The sequence below is a fragment of the Eptatretus burgeri genome, chromosome 7 (assembly GCF_056783735.1).
Source record: "Eptatretus burgeri isolate ZD-2024b chromosome 7, Ebu_testis_v1, whole genome shotgun sequence".
Classification (NCBI taxonomy): Eukaryota; Metazoa; Chordata; class Myxini; order Myxiniformes; family Myxinidae; genus Eptatretus; species Eptatretus burgeri.
Genome location: NC_140967.1, coordinates 36,830,294 through 36,852,686, shown reverse-complemented (window position 1 = coordinate 36,852,686; position 22,393 = coordinate 36,830,294). Strand labels below are relative to the sequence as shown.

The window sequence follows — 22,393 nt, the reverse complement described above, 5'->3', positions numbered from 1 at the left end:
TATACCAACGAATAATTATTGTGAAGCTGGCGTTCACAAACTATGCCCAACGATAGCCTAACTTATCCATATCGTGCGGCAGTTTATCTTTGCCGGTGACGTAGAGTTTGCTATTCATAGGCTGCCACTCAACGATTTAAATGGCTGCATCTCCACTATTGAAAGTAGACACTTGCGCTCAACAATTCGATTTTTTTACACTCAACGACTTTTAAACGGCACCACTCAGCTATTTTCATTGTTTACAATGAACGATTTAAATTGCTGTCACTCGCCTTTGTTTTTTGACGCTGGGGTTTGGAAATTTGAAGCGTTTCTTCTGTACGTGTTAAAACGCTCAAACTCGACTATTTTAAATAGACGCTGCCGATGGACAATTGGAATCATAGCCAAGCTAGACATCGAAGTGTGAACATCCTCGTCATGCCGAAGAAAAGTTTGAAGAATGCTGCAAATAAGTGTCGTGGCCGTGGACGCTGACGCAAGGACGATCCATTATACCGACGTCTTTCAGCCTATGAGTAACTTAAAAGTAACGTCTGTCGATGTGTGGCAACGATCGCGTAACGTGCCAACAACACGTTAATCATAGGTTAGAAATAAGTTTCGGGTACGTTTAACATTAGCTCAGCGTGTCTCAACTTATGATTAACTTACAAGTAGCATGTGTCGACGTCTGTCAACAATCGCAGACCGTGCATACAACTTGTGGCCAGCGTAGCGGAACGTGTGAGTCATACGCCGGCATACGTCGTGAAATTTCAAGCATGAAAAAATTTGAGGACAACCAAAAAGTACAACGTTTAAAGCCAACGTACAACGACGTATGGCAGTGTTTTTCAGCGTGCTCTCAATGTTATCAAAACTTACCCATAACGTATTCAACGTGTGCCAGCGTTTTAGAAAAAAAATTCAAAAATCGGCATACGTTGGCTAAAACGTCAAGGTGTGACCGGGCCTTAAGAAACACTCTGTGATCTGTTTCAAAAAAGTACAAGGTGTCACCGAATTCAGCCTCAAGATTTCTGCGTAAATTATTTTTTGTGGACACTCTAATTTCAACACCCTGTTCAATGAAAAACTATTCCAATTTTTCTGTGATTTCTACCAGGGAAACCAGGCGAGGATTGAACAATATGTTACAACGCACATACGAATATAACTTCTCCAGTGCGACTCCCACAGCGTTGGCGTCGTCATCGTCGCCCGCTGCACATGGCGATCCGGTCTTTGGTGCCGTTGATTGGTCTCGTTTTGAGTTTACTGTGCAACGCCTATAGCAGGTGGCATGGTAGTGCCTTTCAGCAGCAACAATGTCACGGGATGTGAGGGCAATGATCCTCTCATCACATCTCCTAATAGCGGCATCACGTACCGTTTCATCAGCCCTTAATTCTGAGGACTGAATGAGCGGTTCCCTTGTGCGAGAACCTTTAATGTACTTTGTCTTTTTCTCGCAGAAGATGCATACTTCTGGATAGACACGTGATTTGTCCGCAGCATCTGTGGACTGGCGTGAAGACCTCCGCTGAACAGAACTAGGCTCACTACTCAAGTTACCTAGATCACCCTGAATTTTTCTCAGATTTTTAACATGCGTTAGTCTGTCTCTGCATTTCTTATGATAACGGATATCCGGTGCGGATGGAGGATTGGCATCAGCATTCCTCAAAATAGGTTCAATATGTCTTATCTTAGCAATTTCATAGAGTCTTTGCCAAGACGCAATGTCTTTAAGTTTAACAAGTTCATCCACATAACATTCTTCCTCACATATTGCACATTTGGCTTTTTCGACTCTTGGGCGCTTCGTTTTCCTGCAGTCTTCCTCAGAATCGGTCATGACGTATGGCTCTGTCTTCTCTTTGAAATTCTCAAAATGGGACCTGAAAAGATAGAACGTCAACTGAATTATAGGCCACAATGTATTCCACAGTAGTTGGTTAATCCCTTCCTTTTTAACTTCGAAAATGGTACACCAGCCGGATTGAAAACCCCAAATTGCAAACATCTGAAAAAGGGATTTTCCCTTTGCAGTTTTTAATGAAGAATGGGATCATAGGCAAGTGAGTGATGGCACTGTGCTCCCCCTTACCCCAGGCTCTAGGCATTTGCATCTACAACAGCAGCACCATGTATGTATGTATGTATATCATGTTGTGTACTTCTATCGGACCACTGATACATTGTGAGTGTGCACTTCTCTAGGCCTCTATACGGTAATGGATGGGGGGTTGATGGGGAGTAAAAGATGATACTAACTTGTGAAAAACTTTGGGATCATGTAATGAACATAACAGATAGATAAATGAAAATCAATGAGAATCTTCTCCCTTATCCCAGTGAAGGAAATGTACAGTTATGTCAAACAATTTGTTTTGCTGCGTTTCCACATGGTGACAGCACGGTGAATTAAGAACTACAGCGGGGTCCCAGAAAGAACTCTGAATTTTCAAAACAGAGAATAGGAAATCCATGGTTCTTCTTGTGACTAACTGATGACTACTTTTATACCTGTGGGATTATTCTTTGCCATTTCCTGACTCGGAGTACGCGTGCAATTACTTATTCACAGGCTATTAAAAAAAAAAACGTATTTGCGGGATATTTTCGGTCTTAAAGGGTTAAAGCAAGTTTAGAAAAATGTGCAAACCTTGTTAAAAGTAGATATTTTGAAGTAAAATACCAATCTGAGTAAACTTTTGATACATGGGGAGTGGACTTCATTATGAACTGCGACTACTCCTACCCCAAATTCAGTCAATACATGGAAATTAATTTCCAAAATATATCCATTTTCAGTGGGATAATGGCCTCTCATGGGTTAAACTACACATTCTATAGATTCAGAAGAACCATCTCGACTCAACCAAAGTAAAATTATCACCAGAACAATAGTTTTAACGATGTAGTGAGGGAAGTTCTCTGCATATTTTGATGAAATGTGACAAAATAGTCACAATTTTCACATACAAAGTTCAATGCTGAGCTCAGAAACGCAGAAAACTAAACAATCCACATATAAAATTCAGCAGGTTCTAACAAACAAAATGAGCCCTCACAAGTCTGTCTACCCAAACTTGACTTATTGTACTCTAAACGAGCTTATATGGATTTCAAAAAATATGGCGGCCATCTTTAAAAATGGCCGCCGTAGGGGTATTAAGCTACTGAACTGAAAGGTCCGTTCAACTTATTTGAATACTTGAGACATCAGGCTACCCAAAAATCACAACGGCGTTTATTCAGTCGCTTGATACCAAAACCTCAAAATCGGCCACCTGGCTCATGGACGACTTAGTTTGGAGGTGATGTGATGGCATAATTTGTGTGTTAGGCGTCAGCACCATGTCACATTTAGGATCAGAGCTGCTCCTTTTGTTTAATTTATCCTTCATCACTGCAACCGTACCTCCTAATTGGTGATCAGTAGGGCAGAGACACTGCCTACATGTGGCAGATGATGCTTGTTGCTAACAGGTCGTGCATCATTTGCTGTTATGGGACTCGACCTGTGCGTTGCTGCCTCATCAAGTTAGGGGGTTCGATTTTTAAGTCCCAGAATTTATTTTTTAAAATTGTCATTGGTATGTGTGTTCTAAGGATTAACAAAAGTAATGTTACACATTGTAGTAAGCTTTGACAGATTTGATGACTAAGGTACATCACACTAACACAAAGACAAATAATTTTCATCACTGAATTTTTTTTTTTTGTACACAGAGTTCACATGGAAAACCTGCTTAAACTTTGCCTTGGGAACCTGGAAGACCCCATTCCAACTGTCCGACAAGGTGCTGCTGCCACCTTGGCTAACCTCGTACGAGGATTTGGTAAGCGCACAAACAGCCCGACGATTTGGCGTGTGGTTTCTGCCTTTGGACATGGACACCTTTGCAGGGGTTCTGCTGGTGTTCACAAAATTAAAAAAAACGTGAAATTAAAATTCATCTTGCTCATGAAAAAACAAATTCAGGAAAAATTAGATTTAATGATTATGTAAGGTGAATTTCCTCCTGTAAAAACGAACTTGGATGATCTCCAATCATTGTATCTTCTTGTATCTATTATCAGTATCTTGTTAATGTTTCATTACGATGTATGACAGACTTCAATGGCCCCAATGTGGCAATGAGTGCTTCTTTCATTGGCCTGGATTCGGTCACAAGTGGATCATTCATTGGCCTCAATTGGTCATCCAACAAGCGGAAAACAAGGATATTTAGTTGACTGTTTTTTTGTTGTTGTTCTTGTTGTTGTTGTTGACTTTTTTGCATTTGGATAAATGTTTACATTTTTGCATTGTTTCACAAGTTCATGAGATGATTTTCACATATTCAATCTAGCACACTGTCAGCTGTGACTAAAATTATTCTCTCCACGGGATGGTGGCGTAAACTGTTCGTGAAGAGTGAGGTAAATTGGAGCAGGCAATAATTCAAAACCTACATGTCAATGGCTCAGATTAAAAAAAGATTCCGATCGCTAATTGGAAACAAAATTGAACAAAATGAGACCAAGAAATCTAAGTTTGATGACATTGGCAATTAAAATATCACAAGTTAAAATAAATTAAGTGTGGTGAAAAAAACCCAACAAAAACACTCCATTTGGCTAATCATTTAATAACTGGTTGACTATAAAAACATTTTTTTCCCCATGGGTGTCCTGTGTTGTTTCTCGCTTCTCCTGAGCAGGTGGAGCAGGTGACGACTCGTATCAGGAGTGAGGATAGTGCCCTCTATTGGTGACTTCTGATAGACTGCTCCACTGCTCCCCCTCAAGACAGTTCTTTTCTTTATTTTTTTTCCCCCTGCTTTTCTTGGTTTCATTCATTTTGGATAACATGAAGATAGACTGATGGACTCTGCCACATTCACTGTGTGTAACAATGAAGAGGAAGTTGTGGAATGGGAGAGTGTTTATCATCTTTTGGGTGATGCTGAGGGAGTTGTCTTAATGGTTAGGGTGGTGGGCTTGGGATCCGAGGATCCTGAGCTCAAATCCCACTCAGCTGTTGAATTAATACCAGGTGGGGTTGACTCTGCCTGTCATCCTTCCGAGGTAGGCAAAATGAGTGCCAGCTTGCTGATATCCTGTGCCGCAGTGGTGACCCGTACAGGATTGTACCCAATAGCCAAGGAGACTGCTGAGGCAGCACCAACGCTCTGCACAGAGTGTGGTCCCAATGGAATGGAATGAGGGAGTTGTTGATTCTGCGACAACTTCTGCAGATGATGTCTGATATAAATGCTATGAATGCGAGTTTAAATGAATAAATGAATGCTCATAATGCTGATGGAAGATAGAACGGATGCCAAAGTGCTGACACGGATGCTCGGAGTATAAATATTGCAGGACTTGTGGGTAGGCCGACACATAATGCAAATATGGCAGAAATAAAACTTGATTTGAATGGTAAAATGGGGACTGTCAGCACAAATTACTTTGAGGTTAACGGCGCAGGAGGAGGAATTGGAGCTGAAAATAGCAGATGTTGAAGTCCACATTTGATGGGACGACATTTTGAAGAGATAAACGCTGAAATGTCAGAAAAGTTCTCACCTTGGGTAGTTGCAGCAGAAAATGTATTCAAAATGGTGTTGAAATGGAAACCAGAATAGACCATAATCTTTCTGATAAAGAAGCTGAACTGCAACACAGGGTAAGGTCATTGGGAGAATAGAAGATTGAAGGTGGAAAAGGTGAAGTGGAAAATGGCTGGAAATGTCAAAAAATACAAACATATGGGGCTCCTCTCATGGCATTAAGCGACAAGAACAGAATGATAAGCATGCCACTGCGGTCACCCATGGAGTGATTAATTGAAAAATCATTCTTTTGGCCATGACGATCAAAATCAGGCAATCTTGGAGGCATTTTTAGCTCCACTTAGCTGTCAAAAAATTGAGAGCGGGAGAGACCTCAAGCCATCTGGTGGAAGCATTATACAGTCCCACTGTTGAAATGCTAAATTTAATTTGAGTGTAAACTTTGGAGGGACAATTTACAACTAGAACGGTACGCGGGAGAGTGCATACCTCCATCAGGTGGAAAAGTTCACATTTTGTATCCCAATGATTGGCCGGATCTGGATCCGGACCTGAGGGATCGAGGGACAATATTAGGATGGACACGGACAAACAAATGATGCGGGTAAAAATGACAGGAATAAAAAAAAAAGGAGGAGATGCAGGGGTGGACAAGCTGGGATACAGGAGCAAACTCTCAGGAAGCAAAAATTGCAATGTTTTTTTTTTTGGGGGGGGGGGGTGGTGGGTTGTTTAATGGGGATAGAAAAGATCATGTTTTGGATGGTCCTGATCTCATGCCTGAGACTTCAGGTTGTGGTGAACAGCATGCTGTCTTGAAGCTGTGGAGGGAAGAATGCAATTGATGAGAATGTGAAAGTTGGTTAGGAGTTTCAACCAGAAGTGATTTGTTGGTAGACTGCTTGTGGCCTGGAGAAATCTGGGGGAGGGATGGCGTTGGACAAGACTGTATCGGGTGTGTGACCCGAAAAGAGGCTGTAGAAGATGGAGATCATTGACCTGTCTGTTATGCGAGAGTAACACGCCCAGAGATTCAGCTGCATCGCAGGAGATTCTAATGATTTTGAGGGCCTTGGTTTCCATGGCATCAACAAATGGAAGGTGTGAGGCTGGGGCACCAGACCAAAGGGGGAGCAATTCTGAACTTTTATCAACTTACAAGGCTTTCATCTGCAACTTGATTGAGAGTACTCCATCAAGCTGCAGACAAAAGCCTTGTTAGTTCATAAAAGTTCAGATTTGCCAAGGAAAGGCTTGGCACTGACAGAGGATGCCTAGTCAGAGGCTGGTGTTGGAGGCCAACTTGGATATGTGGTTTGCCAAAGAAAGCTCCTGGCTGATGGTGAGTCCCAAAACTTTGAGTGATTGAACTTTTTCCAAGATGTTTGTTTAGGAAGTAGATGGGAGTATTCACTCGATATTCCTTTTGGAGAGACAGTAAATGTGAGATTTGTGAGAGTTGAAAGACCTATTTCAAGTGTTGGCCCAGATCCTGATTCTATTAAGGTCTGTTTGGAGGGAAGAGGCTGCTGCCTGCTTTTCTGATGGATGAGAGATGCTCTGGTAGAGGGTGGAGTCGTCAGCAAGCCTTGAGAGCAGGTGGCTTTGGATGCCATCGTCATCGAGTTTGGATAGAGAGTTGTGGTGCGAAACTATCAAATGTTTGAAATGTGTCCATAGACATGGTCCTGATCTAATGCATGAGATTGAGGGCCTCCATCCATTGTTTGGAGTGCAGAAACAGCATGTCCAAGATGGAATGACTGGGTCTAAATCCAAACTGATGGTCTGAGATACTTCACCTTTGCAGGTGAGCGACTCACATGCTCCAGGGAGTTGGGTTTTTGTGTATACATCGCCGAGGCTCGTGGAAGAGCTCCTGTCATGGCCAAAAAGTATTGGCACCCTTGCACTTTTTTCAAATAATGCACCATTTCTTCCAGAAATTTGTTGAAATTAATAAATCTTTCGGTATCCACATATGTGAAATCAGGAGATTCCCAAGGAATTTTGGAGCGCAATGTTCAACCCAGTGTCAGAAAGCTGGGTCTCTGTAGAAGCTCATGGGTCTTGCAGCAGGACAATGACTCCAAACACACTTCAAAAAGCACCCAAGAATGGTTCAACACAAAACGCTGGACCGTTCTGAAGTGGCCAGCACCGAGTCCAGATCTAAATCCCATTGAACACCCGTGGGGAGATCTGAAAACAGCAGTTGGGAGAAGGCACCCTTTAAATCTGGGAGAACTGGAGCAGTTTTCACAAGAAGAGTGGGGAAAACTGCCAGTGGAGAGGTGGAGGAAGCTCATTGATGGCTAAAGGAAGTGCTTGACTGTAGTTATTTTGTCCAAAGGCTGTGCCAACAAATATTAAGTCTGGGGTGTCAATAACTTTGTCATTTCTTTTTATTTTCTGATTTAAAAGGATACAATAAGTTCTGAATCAAAAACAAAGGTTCTGTAATATTAACAGTGAAATAAAGAATTGTGGAAACAAAATAGTTTCGTCAATTTCAACTTATTTTTAAAGAAAATTGTGAGTTATTTGAAAAAAGTGCAAGGGTGCCAATATTTTTGGCCGTGAGTGGCACACTGAACAGATCAGGACGTAACAACCCAAAAAAGTTATCTCCCTATATGCCTTACACATGCATCCTACACCTTTGCACCTTACAGCGCGCGCGCACACACACACACACACACACACACACACACACACACACACACACACACACACACACACACACACACACACACACCTCATTGACTCGCCCTGTTGTGGAGTAGCAACTGAATCCATAACAGTTATTTCCAGAGCTCGCATCATATGCACCCACATGCACCGCACCCCCTCCTGCATTTTTCAATCACCCACACCATTCACCCTGTTCGTTATTATGCGAGCCGTCTGGCTCATGTATGGGTGAGGCCGGGGTTGACACCACACCCCACCGACATCGTTCCTCTGTCTGTCTACTCAACCTTCTTTCCTCCCAGAATGACTGAGGCACCTATCTGTGTAGATTTGTGGTAAGATGACGAATATAGGGGCTTGTCTGCTCGGCATAAGGTCTTCTCTCATGTGAACTGTTTTGCTTGTAAATATGTGTCCTTTGCTAATCTTTCGATATGTGAATCAGTCCTTTCTTCCATCCCTCCGTCCATCTGTGTGACTATATGTCTATTATTTACGGACGATTGGAATGTATCTTCTGACCCTTCACACTGCTGAGACTGCTTAAACCTCTGAAGACCCTTAAATACGAAGGAGACACAAAATATCATGAAGACCCTGAAGACCCAAAAGTCTCAAAAGACCCCCGAAGACCCAAAAGACCCTGAAGACCCAAAATAACTCAGAGATCCTTCAGACCCCTTCGACCATAACACCATTTAGACCCCTGATACCCTTCAGACAGATTAGACGGCTTAGCCCCTTGACCATTTTGACCACTTGGACCTTCTTATATCACAAATTAATTTTCAAGTAAATATAATATCTCCAATATTACAAATAAATTTGTCGAAAAATGTTTGTATTATGGTTGGTGTGAATCATGCCAACACAGCAAATATATGATGTCGATCTCTGCAACGACGTGTGGGGAGGCGAGCGTAGTGAGCCGATCCACGCTAGTTCATTATCGATGTTCCAAAATGCCCGATCGTCTTTTTTTGTATTTGTTAGATTATCGTGTGTAAATGGTGGATGGGAGTTGTGCTCCGCTGTTTCGCTATGTTTAGTCATTCACCAACGTCCCACTTACGATATCGCTCAGCCGTTCTTGATTGACTGTCATGGGGAATTGAGGACACCGTTACCTTCCTGAGGAGATTAATTTGTCGGGAAGGTAACACGGGAATTGGACACGAGGACCCCACCTAAATTGATCGTCTCAGGTGGCATCCGTGGTTGCTTCATAACCCGCCGTGCCGCGGAGTTATATGCAGCTCATTGGTTTCAGGGTCAAAGGTCGGGAAGTGGGTCGGAGAAGCCCCTCATGACCCAGACCGGCAAATCCGTAACGTTATCATCGTGTGCTTGTGAGAGTCAACGTCTCGAGTTATTTGCAGAGAGCTGCCTTAACACCAGTGAGTCTGGCAGTTCACCCAGGCTGACTGGCAGGGCCAACAAGCTGCAAACTCACTTCAGTTTTGGTCTTCTATATCTACTGCCCCAATATCAACTCCACCTGGGAATTCTTCACAGAAACAATCTCATCTTCAGTTATCATACTCTTCCTCCCACCCATGGTTTACTAAATCCTGTGGTGTGGCCAGGTCAGGTCAGGTATGGGAGCATGCGCCAGAGCAGCGCGTCGCTGCGTCCACTTTCCGCCGGTACTCCAGGGGCCTCAGTCTGGCCATCCTCCAGGCAGATGCCTGGCCCATCCCCATCTCCTTGAGATGCCGATCAACCTGCTGCAACCACGAGGCATGTGGTCGGCCCATTGGCCTCCTCCACTCACGAGACTCCCTCGCTGAGAGAATCTTGTGAGCAGGATCAGCGTTAGGAAAACGAGCCACATGTCCATACAGCCGCAGCTGATACAGACGATGCAGGTAACAAATCTCATTTGAGTCTCTCTCAACAACTGCTCGTTGGATACAAAGTCCGACCAGCGATAGCCAAGGATTCTCTGAAGAGACCTGGTACCAAAGGAATTAAGTCTCCGTCTCAGATCCTTGGTCAGAGTCCAAGGCTCGCATTCATAGAGCAAGACTGGCAGCACCAAGGACGTGAAGACTCGGACTTTCGTCCTCCCGCACAGGTACCGACAGCACCACACCCCATTATCCAGTGAATCCATGACTCCCCAGGCCCGACCCAGATGTCTATTGACCTCTGACTCACAGCTAGCAGAGACATGAAAATCACTGCCAAGGTAAGTGAATCTCTCCACGACCTCAAAATCCTCACCACAAACAGGCGCAGACAGGACAGCAGCATCCAAGATGTCAATGAAAGCCTGGATCTTAGTTTTGACCCAGGAAACCCGTAATCCCAGCGGCTCTGGCTCCTCATTCAGCACCTCGAAGGCCCCCAAAAAGATGATTATCATCTGCGAAATCAAGGTCAGAGATCTTGACATTCCCAAACGATGCACCGCAGCTTGATCTCTCTGACATCCTCCCTGGAATCCAGTCCATACAAGTGCTGAAAAGTGTGGGGGCCAGTACACACCACTGACAAATTCCAGTCACAACTGGAAATAAGTCAGAGATGGAACCACCACACTTCACAGCACTCTCAGTACCAGAGTAGAGTTCAGACATCAGATCAATTAGTTTTGGTGACACCTCACGAAGACCAAGAATCCTCCAGAGGGCATCCCGATTCACCGAATAAAACGCTTTACAGAGATCAACAAAGGCTGCAAGCAGCCCCTGCCGAAACTCTCGTCTGCGTTCGGTGAGGACCCGAAGAGCAAGGATACGGTCAATCATTGACCTCTTTGGTGTAAAGCCTGACTGCTCTGGACGCTGGTGCACAAACGAACCCAATCAAGAATTATCCGAGCAAAGACCTTGCCCGGCACTGAGAGCAACGTCACCCCTTGGTAGTTGTTGCAGTCTTGGCGATCACCCTTCCATTTCCAGAGAGGGACAACAAGGCCCCTCTTCCAGTCAGTTGGGATAATGCCTGTGTTCCAAGCAGAGCACAGAACTGTATGCAACGACATGAGTGCAGCATTTCCACCAGCCTTGAGAAGTTCAGCATGGATGCCACAGATCTCTGGAGCTTTACCTCATTTCAACCGGTTCACCACAGCCTGTGTTTCCACAAGTGATGGTGGACCACAGTTGATTGGAGGGTCAGCAACAGGGATTGTAACACCCCTGATGTCCAACTCGACAGCTGGGGGATCAGCCTGGTACAACCGCTCAAAGTAACCGGCCCAGCGGGCCTTCACTTCGGACTCCTCTGTCAAGTGTCTACCACCCTCTGCTCTAACTGCAGTACACCAAGGGATGGGCTTGGATGAACACAATGTGCAAATTCCCCTGTAAGCAGGACGAGAATCCCTTGACCACAGGTGATGCTCTACCCCCTCACAGATTCCTCGCACATAGGCCTCCTTGTCCACCCCGAGCGCACGTACAGTTTTACGCCTCAGCTCCCTGAACAGCGCAGCTCTTCCATTCAGCCTGGCCCTGTGACTCTGTTCAATGGTATCCAGTGTCCCTTGAGAGACAAAATTCTTCTTTACCCTTTGGTGACTTCCTAGACATCCACCGGCAACATCAAGTACGGTGGTCTTGAAGGCACTCCACAACTCTTCAGGACCTCCCACAGCACCCAGACTCTTCAAATCTCCACTCAGCCTGTTCGCAAACTCCTCAGCTACCCTCTCATCCTTGAGCTTGCCAACATCCAGCCTAGGCTGGGATGGTACCATTCTCCTGGATTTAAGGTGCAACTTCAGAGTTGCTACAACAAGCCGGTTGTCAGCATTGAGGAACTGAGTCTGGTGGACCCTGCAGTTCTGGATCATCCACCAGTGACCATCAACAAGCGCATGGTCACTCTCCTTTGCCACACCGCCAGTGTTGGAATACCAAGTCCAGCGATGAGCTTGTGGGTGTGAAACCATGAACCGGCCACCCTAAGTCCATGACTTCTTGCAAAGTCACGGAACTTAGTGCTATTCTGGTTCATAGTTCCTGACCCATGGGGACCAACACACGTCTCATAAGCATCCCTATCAGTTCCAGTGGATGCATTGAAATCCCCCAAGACTAGAAGTGTATCTCGTCTGGGGCTCTGACCAACCACAGACTCGAGCATGGCGTAGAATGCATCCTTCACGGTGAGATCACTCGCCTCGGTCGGGGCATAAACAGAGACCAGGAAAATGACACCTAAGGAGTGACGAATCCTTAATCTCATCATACGCTCGTTGACCGGTGTTACCTCAATTATCATTGGAGTCAGCTTATTGGAAACAGCTACAGCAACTCCTTGGGTATGGTAACCATCAGAGCGACCAGACCAATAGTAGGTGTAACCACTCACCATGATCTCACCACAATCCGGTCTCCGAACCTCAGAGAGTGCTGCAATACCGATGTCCAAACGCTTGGGCTCAGATGATAACAGAGACAGGTGATCATCCTCTCTTCGGGATAGGACATTCCAGGCACCCACCCGAAGGGACCGCCTCAGGTTAAGCCAAGGAGACCGCCGTCTGGTGGACAACACCTCAGCACCCCTCTGACACACTCTTCCACAATCTGACCTGGGAATGTTACCCCGTGGTTTCCCTCCTGTCATCAAAGATTGGGGGTCCCAAAGGCTTTGCCCCAATCCCGTCATCCGGTGAGCTGCCCTGTGAAGGGAAGCTGCACAGGAGGTACTCCCACGGAGTGGGTTTTCCGATTTCTTTGCGTTTTTGTGTCTTGCAGAATGAAGGGTTTTACGGTGGCCGGAGTGCAAATCCTGCCACCACCCTCCTAATAAGAAGTAACCCAACTGTAGGAGGACGTCTGCAGACACAGTTGGGCACTAGATATGGATGGCTGTTGGCTCACAAGGAGCTCCTCCGCCCTTTCACAGGTTTTGTTTTTAATCCTGCTGGGTGTCCATATTCAAACACCCTCCTCACCAAAAAAACCTGGTGGGGGAGACGGTTTAGTCGTCGACAACCCGACCATGGAACAGGTTAGTACAGGTTTACATGATACCTGTAGCAAGTCACAGATCTAATCTGGTGGTGTGGCAGTTGCCTTGAAACAACTTGCCTTCTTTTATTGAAAGGCAAATCTGACCGAAAGCAACATTAGATCACTCCACAAAGCCTGCAACAAGTATGTGCACTATTCAGAGAGCCAGAAAATAACATCTGTCCAACCTCAAGACTGAACTTTCAAATTTATCTCCTTCCTCAAAAAACCTGGTGACACCTTGTTAAATCTGTAGCTGGAGTCTGCTCCCCCTTCATCCCTTCCCTCACTTGAAATGACACCACAGCCGACTGTGCTTGTTGGAAAGCCTTGTGCCTCAATTCTGTGTTGGCTTCCAAATCTTGTGTCTCCAACCCCTCGCTCTCTGTATCCACCCAACCCAGTTGCACCCAACTGCTACTGGATTCGGTCTTTTTCACCTGAGAAGGTGGAGAGGTTCTTGGCAACCCTGTTCTCTAATTCTGCAACTGGCTCAGACAGCATCAGTGCATGTGGACGAAAACCTGCTCTGCTGCTCTTGCACATCCTCCTTATGCTCTGTTCACCCGATCATTTGCACGAGGTCATCGCCCATTTGCTTGGAAGTTGGCCAACATCACTGCCTTGCATAGGCATGGTTCAAAAATCGATCATTTTAACAACAAACCTATTAGCTTGCTTCAAATCATCAGTGAGGTTGATGTGGATTTTTTAAACCCACCTTGTTGTGATCGTTGTCCTCCTGAAGGATTCTAACTGGCCGATTGTGGAATCCTATTTGACTTCAGACAGAGTTTAACGTTTGTCCGATTTGATTATAAAACCCTACAAAAAACCCTATCGACACTGATAAAACTGATGTCCACACAAGTCCTTCCTTGTGAAACAATTTATTTCCTAATTATACACCATACACTTCTCACCCTTGTACAATGAACTTAAGAATCCCCATTTGATTGCAATATTATTTGGTTCTATTTCATTTATTCTTATTTTAGTTAACAGTTAGACCAACCCGATTCAATTCACTTCTACATTACATCAGAGAGTTTTATTCTAACTTGGTACTTGGTCAGTTCCAAGGAGTACGAGCCACTGAGAAACTATAGTTCCTCACGTGCTCGTACTAAGAAAATGTGTCTTTCAAAACATTTTATACTTCCATGAGAGAGAGGTTGGGGGATATTCACCCAGACTGTAGACGTGTCCTTTAGACAAAAAGCCTAATTTTTCAAAAACCCAGAGTACATTTTCTAAGCAAAGGTTCATTTATCAGCTCGGTCACTCTGCTCCAGAACAACACATTTCTTATCATTTAGGGCAAAAGTCTTTTGGCCAGAAATGACAGCCAATTCAATTTGCAGCATAAAAGTTACATTTCTGAAACTCCATTTGTTGCAATTTAAAATACATTAATATAAATTTTTCCCCCACAAGGTCATGGAATCCATTTTCGCAGTGGACATCAAATCCTTCCTTTTCTTCAATGGCCTGCTTGATGTTTTTGTTTAACAGACATTTTATATTCACCATTCCAACCTCTTTGTTAGTTTCACTTGCTGCTAATTTAACGTTAAGTACATGCTTTACATGAGGAAATGTGTGATCAGAGATGTTTGTAATGAACATTTATTAAGACAAATTTCGATCAAAATTATTAATGGATACATTTTTCTGCCTTTTATCAACAAACGTCGGTCTAATCTATCTATAATTCCAGCTGTGTGTGTGTGTGTGTGTGTGTGTGTGTGTGTGTGTGTGTGTGTGTGTGCGTGCGTGCGTGCGTGCGTGCGTGCGTGTGCGCGCGCGCGCGTGTGCGTGTGTGTGACCACTGTTTCTCGACAACCGCTGGTCCGATCTAATTGAAACTTGCCAGGTATATTGCTGGGATCTGAGGATGTGCCTTTTCAAGGTTTGATATTAATCGGACGAGTGCTTCCCAAGTTATGGCCATTTATTTACCAAACCAATGACAAGACACGTTGCGTGGGCGTGGCCGATGGGGAAGGGAAGCTCAGCCGCGTTCGCCATTACGGGTTACAACGTACGGACTTCCGGAGAGTGATGACTTCGTGTATTGTAATAATTTCTCGATTTCTTATGCGCATTTATAGATAAACACAATGCCCCAAGTTATGATCGTTTTCATATTACACGGTGCATAAATTTCGGTAACATCAGAGTGCTGGTATGCTCCGAACCAGGAAGTAAATTTTCTTTCTCTCTCTTCTCTTCTCTTTTTGTTTTTCCTTGCCACGACATTGCGAAAAGGTAAAATACGTTGGCGCTAATTGCATAATTGGGTATTAAAACTAAATTGCGTATAATCGTAACTGCGAATAATATGCGAACTTCCGGGTCACGCATGTCCGGGCACTCGAGAGCGAAGAAACGGCCTGTGTGGTTGTTGTTTGTTGCTCGCGGTTGAATATTTATTTATTTATTTATTTTTTTACGGGCATGTACGAGTATATAACATTTATGGAAATACGAGCACAACCGGTGAGGTGTTTGCATTTTGTTCAGGACAAGATATACTAGGACAACTTTTGGTCACTCTCCAGGAAGGACTTAGTCATGTGGATGATCAAGAGGCTAACACTGAGAGGTACAACAGCCTTGATAAGGGTCCAGCTGTCTTTGGATCAGTGAAGCGACTCCGAGACAACGATCCAGAGCTGCACACAGACCAGCAGGTGTCTTCTGATTGTTACACACGTTTTGAACATGCAACTTGCCTATCTTTTAAATTCTATGCAAGAGTGGGTCAAGTTCATCCTGATTTTATGATTTCATGTGTTTTTTTTTATTTTATTTTAACGTTTTGTATTCATTTAATTTAGGCTCATCGTGGAGCTTGTGCATAAATCACAGACATGACAAAAACATTATTTGATATCGGTGTACATTAACATGAATTATGAGGACAATATTAAACTCTCTCCCCTCCCTCTCTCCCTCCCCCTCCTCACTTCCCTTCTCTTGGTATTCCCATTAGCAAAGCGACGTTTGGTATTTGCTAGTTAAAAAAAGCAGTATTTTTCTTATGGGCATTTCAGAGCCCACTGTTTGACTGGTCACTTGGTTTGTGAACATGTGCTGCAACAGTGGGAAAAGTATGAAGAAGGTGGTAATAAATATAGTATCCAGCAGAAACCCCTTCCATACCCCCTTATGACATCTTTGTTACCCTTTCCATGTTGCTTTCTCCCCTGTCCATACCGATGGCTCTCTCCTTGCTTACCCAGAGTGGCTCATCTGCCACCCCCACGGCTCTCACCTCCGCTGCTCTCTCCCCTTTGCCTGCCCCCACGGCTCGCTCCCCTTCGCCCGACCCGCTGCTCTCTCCCCTTCGCCCGCCCCCGCGGCTCGCTCCCCTTCGCCCGCCCCCGCGGCTCGCTCCCCTTCGCCCGCCCCCGCGGCTCTCTCCTCTTCGCCCGCCCCCGCTGCTCTCTCCTCTTCGCCCACCCCCGCTGCTCTCTCCTTCATCCGACCCACTGCTCTCTCTTTCGCCCGCCCCGCTGCTCTCTCCCCTTCGCCCGCCCCGCTGCTCTCTCCCCTTCGCTCGCCCCCGCTGCTCTCTCCCCTTTGCCCGCCCCGCGGCTCTCTCTCCCCTTCGCCCGCCCCCGCGGCTCTCTCTCCCCTTCGCCCGCCCCGCGGCTCTCTCTCCCCTTCGCCCGCCCCGCGGCTCTCTCTCCCCTTCGCCCGCCCCCGCGGCTCTCTCTCCCCTTCGCCCGCCCCGCGGCTCTCTCTCCCCTTCGCCCGCCCCCGCGGCCCTCTCTCCCCTTCGCCCGCCCCCGCGGCTCTCTCTCCCCTTCGCCCGCCCCCGCGACGCTCTCTCCCCTCCGCCCCCTCCCGCGGCTCTCTCTCCCCTTTGCCCGCCCCCGCGGCTCTCTCTCTCCCCTTTGCCCGCCCCCACGGATCTCTCTCCCCTTCGCCCGCCCCTGCGGCTCTCTCTCCCGCCTGACCCATACTCCCCCCCTCAATTCCTCCCTTGCATGCCTGTTCCTCTTGAAGCTCTTTAGCTCGCCCGCTCCCCCCATGGCTCTCTAGTTCCAACCCACCTGGTTCTCTTGCTAGCCCACCCACCCCCCCCAAAACCTGCAGCTCTCTTGCCCACCTGATTTCCCCCACACCTGTGGATCCCTCAGCTGCCTGACCCCCATTTGCGGCTCTCTCCCCTGCCCGACCTCTGTGATTCTCTCGCCCCCCCCCCCCACTCCACCCGTGGCTGCCTCATTTGCCTGATTTTTCCCCTACGGCTCTCACGTCCAGATCCACTCGGCTCTCTCGCCGGCCCGACGATCCCCCCCACAGCTCTCTTGTCTGCCCAACTCCCACCCACAGCTCTCTCGCCGGCCTGACGATCCACTCGCCCCACAGCTCTCTCTCTCTCTCACCTGCCTGACACCTACCCGCAGCTCTCTCGTCCGCCCGCTCCCCCGTGACTCTCTCCCCCTTTCTGACCCCATCCCTTTTCTTTCCCACAGCTTCCCCTCCCACCCACCGCCCTATGTTGGACAGGCTTGCTTTATTTATTCATTTGTTTGCCACCTGTGGCTTGCTTGGCTGCATTATTTTCTGAGGGTGCAGCTGTGCTGCTGATGCAATGCCTGTTACCAGCACGCTGGTACTCATTTTGCCGACCTTGGAAGGATGACAGGCTGAGTCGATCCGACCTGGTGTTAATTCAACGGACCGACAGGGGCTTGAACTCAAGACCCGAGGATCTTAAGCCAAGCACCTTAACTGTTAAGCCAACACCAGGTCTACAGGCCTTCTGAAGGAAGTGAAATATTGGAGACCACTGCATGAAGCTTGAAATCATGACCTTGTGACCACTTTTTTTGGTTTGTTTTTTTACCTCTTGTTTTTGTTCACATCCTCTTCTCTCTTCATTAATTTTTTTTAATCAGTACTTCCAATCTATCATTTCATCAAACTGCTGAATCACGAGGGGCAAATTGATTACACTCCTCCCCCCCCCCACCACCCCCGCGAGTCCAAAATCGATAAATACAGAGAGAGACAGACAGACAGACATTTTTTCGCCATAAATCCCCCTTGGGATCCCATTATGCAATCCACATTTGGTAGTACTGTGGCTTCTAGGGGTGACGTGAATAGACAGACCCCAATATAGAGAATCCACAATCCCCCTCCCCTACACTCCACCCACCCTAAAATTACTACCCCCTATTTTACTCCCCATTACCCCCCATTATATGTGCTAAATTTGATTATGATCATGTAAGCTGTTCCAAAGATCTCCCCAAACACCCTGCCCAAGGCTAGAGAGCTCCTGTACACACAACGCTCCTAATTATGTTTGTCAAGTTTGATGGCCAACAATGTTCTGTTCTCAAGATTGACAAGATATAAGGGAACGGTCTGACAGAAAAGTGGAGTGTGACAAGGGCAGCTTTGGATTTGTGTCAGTTTTGCCTGATGTGAGACTGGTTAACAAACATGCCGCACGTGGAACAAAAACCAACGTCAATCATCGACCATTCCCACTAAGAAGGTAGGAGTTTGGAATGGTGCAGGTTGTCAAAGGTACGAGTTGGTTGTTGATGGTACAAGTTGGTGAGGGTGCAGCGGGTTAACTCTTTTGGAGTTAACCCAAACCTTGGAATATTTCTTTCAATCCTGACAAGTATCTCTGTACATCTCTCTTCGTGTGTGTGTGTGTGTGTGTGTGTGTGTGTGTGTGTGTGTGTGTGTGTGTGTGTGTGTGTGTGTGTGTGTGTGTGTGTGTGTGTGTGTGTGTGTGTGTGTGTGTGTCCCCTCCGATGTACCTTCTTCACAATCCTTTTGAGGAAGTTCAGTCATTGAAACTCCTGGATCTCACTTTCAGCCATGATTTTTCTTGGGCAAACCACATTTCAAAGTTGGCCTCGAAAGTCAGACACCGACTGGGCATCCTCCGTCGTATAAAGTCCTTCCTTGCCATACCTGAATTCCTTCCCACCAACAAAGACCTTCATCCACAGCTTGTTGGAGGACTGCATTGCAGTCCTGCATTCCCCTCTAGGCTGGCTCCCCTGCCTCACCCATTTCTCAACTTGATGCCATCAAAATTATTGGAGTCCCCCACGATGAAGTTGAGTCTCCGGGCCTATCACTTTACAATCGCAGACAGGTCGATGGCCTCTCTGTCTAACATCACCTCCTTTCTAATCTTGCAACCTCTCCTCTTGCCGTACCTCGACACCCCCCACTCCCCTCCCCTATTGGACTATGTATACAAAAGAAACCAGGACACTCGGTAGAGCGCATACCTCCACCATGTAATGTCTTATCCACGAGAACATATCGGGCCCAATACATTTTTGAAATATCATGCTTTATATCGTTTTTAGCCATATCTCACAATAGTGAAGAATCATTTCAAAAATTAAATAATTCTCGTATCCGGATCCGGATCTTCACGAAAATTGAATCGATTCATCATGGTCACACACCCAACCTGCCCACCAAATTTCATCTAGATCCGTCCACAACTTTTTGAGATATCCTGTACACAGACAAACAGAAAGGGGTGAAAACAACCTCGTTCACCTTCGGTGGTGGAGGTAAAAAGTGCACAAGGGTACAAAATGGTATTCCACGCACTGAACTGTGCAAGCGTAGTGGAGAGAGTGACCTTTGAAAATGAAAGCGACCACAGTGATTCCAAAACAGAGCCAGAGGATATGGATTACTTTTTCTTATTATTTCCACCACCAAAGGTGAACGGAGGTTATGTTTTCACCCCTGTCTGTCTGTCTTGTCCGTCTGCGAGCACAATATCTCAAAAAGTTATTGACAGATTCAGACAAAACTTGGTGGACAAGGTTGGTTGTGTGACGAGGCCGAATTGATATGATTTTGAAGATTCGGATCCAATAATTTTTTGAAGAGATTCTTCACCATTGAGTATTCGATCAGGCCAAAAACGATATTCAGTCCAGCGTGGTATTTCAAAAAGTTGTGGACTGATAATAATGGACATCAATGTATGCGGTTCACAGTGATACATGCACATTGAACTGTTTTACACGACTTTAAAATGTGTCAACCAAACTCACAACCTCATATTATTTTCCCCAACCCAAATCAATCCCAACTTTAAGGCAGATTTACTCACAAGGGTGCAACGTTTGTAGGGGGCGGGGGGGGGGGACCATAAAAGTGTTAAATACATCCAACTGATCATTGTGAGAATTTAATCGATTACCTCGGGTAGAGAACACAAATCACCTTCTCCAGTGATTTCCCACCTACAGCACGTCCCATAGTCGTATGCAAGTCCATCTTCCACACTTTGTTGTTGCCTATTATTTCCAACACTCGGTCTTTGTGGACTCTCTCTCCACTTTTTATTTCTTTCAGTTCTCCCCAACCTCTACTTTTTTTATCCTCTTTCCTTCATTGTGTTTTTCTTATTTATTTTCTGCATGCTGTGATTTGATGGATTTCATTCTATCGTTTTGCTTTGTTGTACAGTATGCAGTGCTAATGTGTCATTCACTCAGGATTGTTTACCAAATGTTCATGTTCCTTGTTGCCGGGTGCGACTGTTTCATATCTTTCGAAGGCTGAACTATATTTTGACAAAACTGCCAAAAACGAGGTAATTTGAATACATGTGTTAGCAAGTGTTTTACATTGACGGAGAAATGCTCGCCATTTCCAGATGTTCTCCTGCGGATCCCTAGCCCCCAAGATGGGCAGGCACTCTAAAGTGGCGGCAGGTGGCTGCTCTGGTGGTCACTCATTCAAACGGACATCTCAACCCTGGGAACTAAGTGACGGGTATGCATTGTCATCATCTCATCTATGTTGTTGAACATCAGCTCGAAGTGGACATTTTATTAGTCGTTACTAGAAGCCACAAAATTAACAACGACAATTATCCATTGAGAGCAATTGTTCAGAAAATTGAAAGCACTTCCGAATTTTTTTTTCTTTTGATCAAATAACAATAGATGGACAAGCTTGTTGTTTTGCCTATAATTCCCTAAATATTCATTGCCCAAGTGCACAGTAGTCAGGATAATGATGAGCAAATTTGGTGGATATGAATTTTTTTGATCATAATGAAATTTTGTGCTATTTTGAAATGAAATGAGAAGGCTGTGATATGATGAGTAATAATATCGTTTCCAACTGTTACACTCATGTTTAACTTTATTCCTGAAACATGGGATTAAACATTTGACGGAATTTAATACATCAGTTGATAATTGAACCAGCCTCGGTGGCGTAATGGTTGGAGCGTCCGTTCTGAGTCTGCGCTGGTTGGTGGATGGAATCCTGGCCGAGTCACACCAAAGACTTCAGAAATTGTATATGTTGCGTCCTTGCTTTGCGGTTCAGCATTTAAGAGGATAGAACACGGAAAACCAAAAAAGAACCCCCGAGTTGGTAATAATCGTGCAGCCTTTGAGGGGCCTCAGTGGCTGCCTCCTGCGTCAAAGTTTCGTGCAAGGGAATTCGTATTAATAATGAAGTACAAGTAATCGGAATTGGATCCATTTCACATTACTCTCATTTTAAAGGTTTCCCAAGTTTTTTTTTTTTTTGTGTTGATGTTTGTTTTTTGTTGTACTGCTTTGCAAGTGTTACGAAAGATGTACATGGCCGTCCCTTTTAGATGTTATCTGTAGACCACATAAAGTTAATTTAGACGATCATTTCATTCATCAACGGGATCCCACAGCTCCGTCTGAGCCGGCTTTAAGACATATGTCCTATCCCCGATTTGTCATGCGTCCTGATTATGTCCTCACAAGTATATTTTGTATTCCTCTGGAATAACGTGGGCCATCTTTTTCAACTCTTCAACCTTTGGATGTTTTCATGGATGTTCATCTCTGTACGCTGGCTGAAGTTTGCCAAAACGAATGTGATTTTGACTTTGTGGTTGCAGTAGATCGGAGTTATCAACATTGCTCTACCACTATGCATCACTCCACTGGCAAACACTGACTATTTGTTCAATATCATGTTGGTACGCAAAGATTTTGTAAACCGTATTTTCCATTCCTTCGTCGAATCGAGCAACTTTGTAGTTTTCTTATAAGCCGAGTTCAGGTTTGAGCTGAAATGTTTAAACGTTTTTTAAAATGTGGGCTGAATTTACAAAACGCTTGCGATTAGGTTTTGATCGTGCATTAGATCATCTCTCTTCGG

At 45.4% G+C, this 22,393-nt stretch overlaps 2 protein-coding genes across 3 annotated transcripts in view; one reads left to right on the top strand and one right to left on the bottom strand.

The window, feature by feature from the left end:
- LOC147023050 (uncharacterized) overlaps positions 1 to 22,393 on the top strand; it is a 102,765-nt gene that overhangs the window by 67,621 nt on the left and 12,751 nt on the right. For both annotated transcript variants that reach the window (XM_085888054.1, XM_085888053.1), the window contains exons 11-13: positions 3,724 to 3,833; positions 15,743 to 15,912; positions 20,895 to 21,013. In XM_085888054.1, coding sequence (XP_085744180.1) covers positions 3,724 to 3,833; positions 15,743 to 15,912; positions 20,895 to 21,013 — 399 coding nt within the window. The remainder of the gene's footprint in view (positions 1 to 3,723; positions 3,834 to 15,742; positions 15,913 to 20,894; positions 21,014 to 22,393) is intronic.
- On the bottom strand, positions 960 to 6,432 carry LOC147023051 (uncharacterized). Its single transcript, XM_085888055.1, has 2 exons — positions 5,566 to 6,432; positions 960 to 1,886 (listed from the first exon to the last, which is right to left on the bottom strand). Exons 1-2 carry the CDS (start codon positions 5,745 to 5,747, stop codon positions 1,082 to 1,084), a joined length of 987 nt encoding a protein of 328 aa, XP_085744181.1. The 5' UTR covers positions 5,748 to 6,432; the 3' UTR covers positions 960 to 1,081.